At 36.6% G+C, this 7,874-nt stretch overlaps 4 protein-coding genes across 4 annotated transcripts in view; 1 reads left to right on the top strand and 3 right to left on the bottom strand.

The window, feature by feature from the left end:
* The window catches only part of LOC109534920, a gene marked incomplete in the record, with an annotated part of 8,635 nt that extends 8,072 nt beyond the window's left edge, over nt 1-563 (bottom strand). The window contains 3 exon segments of the mRNA XM_048661180.1: nt 1-91; nt 149-370; nt 427-563. Of these exon segments, the coding sequence (XP_048517137.1) occupies nt 1-91; nt 149-370; nt 427-514 (401 nt within the window).
* A 2,075-nt stretch (nt 564-2,638) lies between these two features.
* Nucleotides 2,639-3,122, top strand: LOC109536077. The gene is made up of 2 exons (XM_019902158.1): nt 2,639-2,670; nt 2,720-3,122. The coding sequence occupies exons 1-2, from the start codon at nt 2,639-2,641 to the stop codon at nt 3,120-3,122; spliced, it is 435 nt and encodes a 144-aa protein (XP_019757717.1).
* A 463-nt stretch (nt 3,123-3,585) lies between these two features.
* On the bottom strand, nt 3,586-6,725 carry LOC109545345 (endopolygalacturonase A). The gene is made up of 7 exons (XM_048664041.1): nt 6,708-6,725; nt 4,985-5,122; nt 4,704-4,925; nt 4,442-4,650; nt 4,267-4,384; nt 3,985-4,206; nt 3,586-3,934 (listed from the first exon to the last, which is right to left on the bottom strand). The coding sequence occupies exons 2-7, from the start codon at nt 5,070-5,072 to the stop codon at nt 3,672-3,674; spliced, it is 1,122 nt and encodes a 373-aa protein (XP_048519998.1). The 5' UTR covers nt 5,073-5,122; nt 6,708-6,725; the 3' UTR covers nt 3,586-3,671.
* Nucleotides 6,726-7,222: 497 nt separating this feature from the next.
* The window catches only part of LOC109543593 (probable endopolygalacturonase II), a gene marked incomplete in the record, with an annotated part of 1,568 nt that continues 916 nt past the window's right edge, over nt 7,223-7,874 (bottom strand). Inside the window, 3 exon segments of the mRNA XM_048664078.1 lie at nt 7,223-7,508; nt 7,563-7,784; nt 7,839-7,874. Of these exon segments, the coding sequence (XP_048520035.1) occupies nt 7,246-7,508; nt 7,563-7,784; nt 7,839-7,874 (521 nt within the window).

Below are 7,874 nucleotides of genomic sequence, written 5' to 3'. Positions count from 1 at the left end.
TGTAGCTGCATAATGAAGAACTTGGGCTTTAAGCTGCCCCATTCGCCAAGCCCATCCCAATAAAGTTCGCCTTGTCCATTAAAAACTGCACCTGAATAAAATAGATAAAGAGATAGCTTTCAAATAAAAGCCACTATAACATATTTACCATCTTCTCCTTCAATAACTGCATTACTTGCATTGATCGCTACTAAAGGCCCTTCCCATTCAGCGTAACCGAATGTGATGGTTCCTCGGAAGTAAAGGGTGGCTTGATCTCTTAAGTTCATATTCAAAGTTTTCCCAGCAGGCACAAAAACACTGTCGATGATAAGGATGTCGCATATTTCAACAGCCACTTGGACTTCGCTAAATTCAGTTATTTCACATCCTGAAATCGAAAGATTAGTAAAAGTTTGTGAGTTGAGCTGGAAATTGAGGCTGCACCTTCTTGTAATTTACCAACTGATGGCTGACTAGTCGTCAATTGACTAAGAAACAAAAAAGAAAGGACTGTTAAACACCAGAAACGCATTTTCGCTTCAAACAAACGTACTTGTTGTGTAAAGTTGGTTTTGATGCTGCTACTTATATCTACATATGCAGTTATAAAAACCTCTGTGATGGGTTTCAAATGTTTTATCTAATTTGATTAAAATGAGTGTTTTCCAATTTTTTTTATATATTATCAGACTTGGATATGGTTCTAAGTAGAACGCAAAGTTCACTTAATAACAATTTTTTACATTTTAATGAAAAACTCGCTACATGGAAAAGCGGCGAATCGTTTACCTGGAATCGATAGCTAATTCGAAATAAAATTCTGCTTTCCTCCTGCAGGAATTTCCTGCTAAATTATGTCTGAATCGTAATAAATATTCGTTCAAATATTCAAAATATCATTTGAAACAATTTTTCATGAGCGTGCAAAAATGCTGCTGCCCACAGGTGGTAAAAGGTATGGAACCAGAATGGTCATTCATTCAAGAAATAATTAAAAAACACAATTACTAGCTAAACTAAAACAATCTTTGGTTTTGAAAACAATACTTTGCCAATTCAGCACAAGTGGATTGAAACATATTTTTTATCAAACGACTTGCTGGCTTTGTTACAAAAGAAATTATGGAAACCGAAACAACAATACTGAGGCGCATTAAGACCCGGTTGCACAATGAAAGCTACAACCTCATGCTAAACTCCCGTTGAACTTGAACTGGGATTGAATTCGGGCCTTTAGAGAACCCCCAGATTATTTGAAAATGTTGTGTTTTGACAACAATCAAATCAACAGTCATCAAATTGGTTCTTGAAACGACGAGATTAACTTTACGTTCATTCTAGTTTTAATTGACTTTATTCCACCCTGTAAGAACTTTCAATTGGAACACTTTAGTACTGTGGGAAACAAAGATGACAAATTTCTGGTTAAGTTTATTTTAACGACTTTACAGCAGCTTTTATAAGAAACTGCAAAAGCTACTTGCTTTACAAAAGCACTCAATTGCACGATATCTCATCAAACGCAAAGAGACTAGAAACCGCGCGAACGCAGATATACGAAGGATTAAACGAGAGTACCGAGGGAAAAATTCACCAACGATATGCAACACGATTTATTTGGAGCTCAACGGAAAGTATGGAAGATGAAAATCGAAAAAAGCCTGTGAACGAATACATTCAAACTAAAAGCGTGTCACTGTGCAACTGGGAGGGATATTTTAATGACCTGTACGATAACAACCAAGACACAAAGATGAGAGCTGAGCAGGCAGAAGAAGAAGAAGAAGAAGAAGAAGGAGAGAAGGTCCCAATATCATTCACGGAAGAAGAAGTAAAAAACAAAACAAAAAAGCTTAAAAATATAAAAGCACCGGGGGTGCAGAACATACCCAACAAACTTCTAAAGTATGGCGGTAATGAACTCAAAAAAAAAACTAACGCAACTCTTCAATGGAATATTATGCTCACAAACAATCCCCGACGATTGGCACAAGAGCTTCACCATAGGCATCTTCAAAAAAGGACAAAAAACCAACCCAGAAAACTGCAGGGGTATAACTCTTCTATGCTCCTCCATGAACTTATTCACCGGCCTTATTAAAGATAACCTGGAGCAACATATCGAAATTAAAGACGAACAGCAGGGATTACGGAGAAATAGATCTACAACTGACGCCCTATTTATCATACGCCAAATAAAAGAAAAGGCAATAGAATTCGAAACCCCTGCTTTTGCATGTTTTATCGATTTAACAAAAGCATTTGACCGTGTCCGACTGAAAGACATTATCAACATCTTGAAGAAAAAACGAACGCCGGCAAGAATTATAAAAACAGTATACTGCCTAAACACAGGCAGTTCAGCTCGAATTAAAGTTGATCATAAGACAACAAATGACATACCGATATCGCAGGGTATAAGACAAGGGGATAGCTTAAGCCCGTTTCTGTTCACCCTGACTTTGGACGAGATCATTGAAGAGGTCAGCGACTTAAGAATGGTGTATAGGATCAACAGAAAACCCATTAGCATGATTTGCTACGCTGATGACGCGACAATATTGGCAGAAACGGAGAACAATTTGCAAAGACAACTTCACAGATTCAATTAGGTCAGCACACAATTTAATATGCAAATATCAATATCCAAGACAAAATGTATGACATTTGCCAGGGAACCAACGAGATGTAAGGCGGTTATAAATAATGCAATTGTCGGGCAAGTTACAACTTTCAGATACCTTGAAGCGGATATTTCTAGCCGCAACGAACCAATTAAACCTCTCAAATCCCAGATCAACAAAGCCTCGTTAATATCAGGTTACTTAAGAGACGTCATATGGAACAACAAACATATGAGCATCGACAGTAAAGTTCGAATATACAAAACATGCGTAAGACCAATACTCATCTACGGCATCGAGACCCGAGCAGACACAAACAAAACAAAGTGTATGTTAAGAACGGCAGAGATGAATACTCTAAGGTCAATAGCGGAAAAAGCACTACGGGATAGAGTGAGGAACGCAACAATAAAACAGACCTGCAAGGTGGAGGATGTAATCAGATGGGGACGAAAGCGCAGAAGATGCTGCCGGGACTATGTAGAAAGTTGTGTCGAATGGAAATCCAGCTGGTAAGAGACCCATCGGAAAACCACCGAAAAGATGGAAGGATAGTTGGACATTTATATCAGAGGAGAATCAACAACATTGACCAGACGAAATAAACAGACCAAAGGGTCTTTACAAAGAATAAGAAGAAGAAGCAATTTCTCAAAAAATACATATTTTTAGACCTTCCGTCGCGGTTCCTTTGCTCAGCCTGAACCCTATTGAAACATTTCCGATTGTATATAAAAAAATTTTCAGACTGAAAAAAAATTATTTTGAATTTAAACATTTTAATTCAAAGCAGAAGCACTGATGAATGTCGATAACCCTCATGTTTAAAAATTTAAAAAAATTCTACTACTGCTACTACATGTTTTTAATAAATTTGCAGTTTATTGCAGATTTTTATCGGAATTCTGGGATTAAAAGTATAACTAAGTTATTAACAGGAGGAAATATTGTAGAATCTAATTTAAAAATAAAAGAAAAATTCCCTTCAAAAAGTAGCAAATTGCGTACTTAAAATGGGATATTACCCAATTTATTCCACATTTCTCGTCGTACAATTTTTATTAATCAACAAAAAAATCCAGATGGTTCATAGTTGCAGCTGTTCGCTTCGCTACCGACTACTGACACTTGGCTGAACGTCCAATCAGAGCATCCTTTTTCTGCACACAAGATGTAGACTGGAATAGCCGAACTAGCCACAGACCCCACAATATTAATAAGCTGTAAATCTGTAATGGGAATATTGTTTTTGGGCTCTACGGGCAACGTATCGTTTGCCAGCAGGTTCTTATAGTTTTCCTGGATGATTATGCCATATTCACTGGGCCCTGAAATTAATTTTTTACTGAAAGATATTAATTTTGTGGCATCTTCTTACCGACGAATTCAATATTTTTATATACGACTTTCTCAATTTTTCCCGCACCTCCATCGACGTGCGTTTTGATGTGAATTGCATTCTTACCACCAGAGAGGATTGAGTTGATAAATGTTACGTTTACGAGAGTGTTCAGCTCGACATTATCTGCTGATAGACCCACTGAGAGTGTAAGACCGTGTCCACCGTAACATATAACATCATCAACCAGAATATGTGCTCCTAATATTAAATTAAGCAAGTTGAATTAACTCTCATTTGCTGTTGTTTTACATTACGCACCACTGCAGAGGCCTACACAGTCACCCTGATTGTAGACGACAGAGTTCTGCAAAACTACATATGTGGAATTTTTCACTATAAATCCGTCAGTGTTTTGTCCAACTTCAACTCCTCCAGTCTGAAATGGATAATACGAATGACTGTTGCCAGAGGTTTAAAAAATGTTTAAGCCTACCTCAGCTCCTGCAGATGCATCAATAGTCCATGCTATCAGTTCAACGTTAGTAGAATCTTGCAATATAACACTGTGTTTGGGAGGATTCAGGACAACAATGTTGCTCATTACGGTGTTATGTAACCGCAGTTGGAAAAAGTTTGGCTTTAAGCTTCCCCAAATGCCCAGTCCATCCCAATAAAGCTCGCCTTGGCCATTGAAACTGGAACCTAAAATCGCCATAAGTTTTCGACAGAAAACCTATTCAAAGGTAGGTAATTACCATCCTCTCCTTCAATAACTGAATTAGTGGCACTGATGGCTACCAGGGGACCATCCCACTCAGAATAGCCAAAAGTGGTGTTTCCTCTGAAATAAACTGTAGAATTATATCTCAACTGCAAGTTCAGAGTTTCACCAGCTGGTACGAAAAGGTTATCAAATATGATGGTGTCACATTTTTGCACAGCGTCTTCCACTTGGTCAAATTGAGATACTTCACATCCTAAAAAAAAAACGTATTAAAAAAAGCCTGAAAATCAGATAACCAAATTGAGGCTCAACCTTCTAGTAAGTTACTAACTGATGCCCCACTAATCGACCATTGAGTATGGCAGAGCACAGCAGCGACCATCAAACACCAAACACCCATTTTAGCTTCCACACAATTTTACGTAGTGCAAAGTTAATGCTCTTGTTGTTCTATATATGTAGGTATTTCTTTATTAATAGCGCACTTAAAGGGTTTTGCAGCGTTATATCTAATCAGATTAAATTGAGTGTAGTGGAAATTTTCAAAATATAGCAAAGAAAGGGAATGGTTGCGAATAAAAACGTTGGTTTTGGTAAACTCTGAAACGGCTTGCTTTATTTGAGGGCATTAAATAACTGTAATCAAAACTAGTAAAATCGATAACACTTAACAAAAATTAAAATCTCCAGGCTGCGGAGAAATAACGGGAGAAGTTTTACAGAATCTATAATAAATCAACGGGGTAATAAAGTCTTTACTACTCCACGTAGTATGATGTAGAAGCAAGGGCAGCTGCCTTTATTTTCTAGTATAAAAAGGGCGCAAAACTACAAAATGAGAAACTATCGAAACTTTTTGGGACTCTGATTTGAATTATCAAGCAGCGGTTGAAGGCTGTATACGAACGATCAAGCAAATTTGCAAAGGTTAAACTAACTAGAAAACTGATTCCCAAGTTACGGCAAATCCTAAAAAAAATTCGGGAATTCCCAATTTAAATTGTCATCTGTTTCTGGGATTTCCAAAGGGCGTTTGCTTGTGTCAACTGGAAAAAAGTAAGTACTTTGAAAGATAAGAGCGCCAAACACCTACTTGCAGTGACGAGAAACATTTACGAAAACAACAGTACCAATATAGAAGCTACAGTTTTTTAATAGTTGCAGATGTGTTTGCCTAAATTGTGAATTCTCTGGAGATATTTTTAACATGTAAGAAAAATAAACAATGAGAAAGTTATTGGATGGATGGAACGGAGGAATCTCAACTACACACAAAAAGATTGCTATCCTATGATATGCAAACGATACAGTTGAGTCCCAGTTAAGACAAGGACGAGCAGCATTAACACAAACGAAAGGAAACAAAATTTATTATTGTCGATTGTTCTAGTTCTCTGTTGCTTGCTAGTGTCCTACGTATATTTCAACTCGGAGACCATTTTTGACCAGCTCTACTTGTGATCAAATAATTGTACGAATTTGAAAGCTGAAGACGTAAAAATCAGGGTAGATTATACAATTATAAACATCCTGGTTAATAATCTGTATGTATTAAATAAGCAGATTTTAACAACTATTTTCATGCCCTTGGTTTTTATTTATCAAAAGTAGACAAACTTTCAACGCAAAACTCATATACTAACTTCAAATTCTAGAAAGTATTAGTCAACAACTCTCACTCATCAATCTGAAGTAAAGCAATTTTTTGTGCCTATAAGTCTACTGTATTATAATCTCCTGAATTATCTTTAGTATCCACGACATAACATAGTGCAATGGAATGGCGGCTTGTATTGGGAACTGCATTGTCTTCAATATCAAATGCTCTTCTTATTAGACATTACATTAACAAATTACATTTTATTTAATAGCATCACTGAGCACATAAATTTGTGCATGCATCCAGTCCAAGAAGACTTATATGAGATTTATTTTAAGTTTTTTGTATTGAATAAGCGCAAATGTATGCTACTTATTTGTTCAGTTAATTAAGTAAATGCTCCAAATGGACGGTTAAAATTTATGCTTTCTGTACCTGCTAAATATTCAATTCTCACTTGCACTTAAGGTTCGACTGKATAATACTTAATTTATATATTTTGTCTGACAATCGAAAGGCCTTGAATAGACTTTGAGGAACTTTACAAAGATAAGAAATCCATTATATCTGACCYAGAAAAATTAATCAGTCATGAATTGCCCCATTTTTTAAAAGCAGGTRAAATAGAAAATAATTAAATTCGTAGACGCAGGGATTTGCTATTCGTGTGAAATTCAAAATAGGCTTATGTGGTTGAGCTAATTTTTTACTTCAAACATCGAATCGAACCATGAATCGAGCTTCTGAAAGCAAATCCTTGTTCATTGTGTTTTGAATTATTCGGAAAAGCAGCAAAATTTTTTGAAATTTTCATTAAACCGTTTCAGACACCGCAATTAACCATCAACATTATCAAATGGAGCTAGTAATTGCTTAGATTTTGATGCAAGAATTGAGGCTATGGGCAAGCGGTAATTGGTCGGTAGTGAAGACAATAATAACGCATTTACTAAATAATACAATTTTTAATTATTTAGCAAATAACTTCGGTTGGTTCATAGATGCACATATTTGCCTCAGTTCCAGTTACTACAACTTCGGTGAATTCCCATTCAAAGCACCCACCCTCTGCACAGAATATGTATATTGGAACCGCCGAACTATCAACCGAACCAACAACATTAATCAACTGTAAGTCGGTTATGGGAATATTGTTTCTGGCCTGGTCGGGCATGGTGCTATTTGGTGGAAGATTCCGATAGTTTTCCTGAATGTTTATTCCGTATTCACTAGCCCCTGAAATTATACATTTTTAATTTTAAGAAGCTGAATGTCCGCCTTTTTTATTACCTTGGAATTGTATGTTCCTGTAAACCACTTTCTCAATTCGTCCATCACCGCCATCGACATGGGTTTTGACATGAATTGCATTTTTGCCCTCTGTAACAACTGAGTCACTGAATGTTACATTGTAAACAGTATTCAGCTCGACATTTTCATCATCATGCCCTGCTGAGATACTCAGGCCGTGTCCTCCGTAGCAAATAAAATCTTCGACCAAAATATTTGACCCTAAAATAATAGCAATTTAATTCCTGCCTTATGTGGCAAACTTTGATAACGCACCGCTGTAGACAACCACACAGTCATCTTGATTGTAGA

The sequence above is a fragment of the Dendroctonus ponderosae genome, unplaced genomic scaffold (assembly GCF_020466585.1).
Source record: "Dendroctonus ponderosae isolate FM_Combo_2020 unplaced genomic scaffold, Dpon_F_20191213v2 Dpon_F_20191213_1, whole genome shotgun sequence".
Lineage (NCBI taxonomy): Eukaryota > Metazoa > Arthropoda > Insecta > Coleoptera > Curculionidae > Dendroctonus > Dendroctonus ponderosae.
This window is presented reverse-complemented; position numbering and strand designations above follow the sequence as displayed.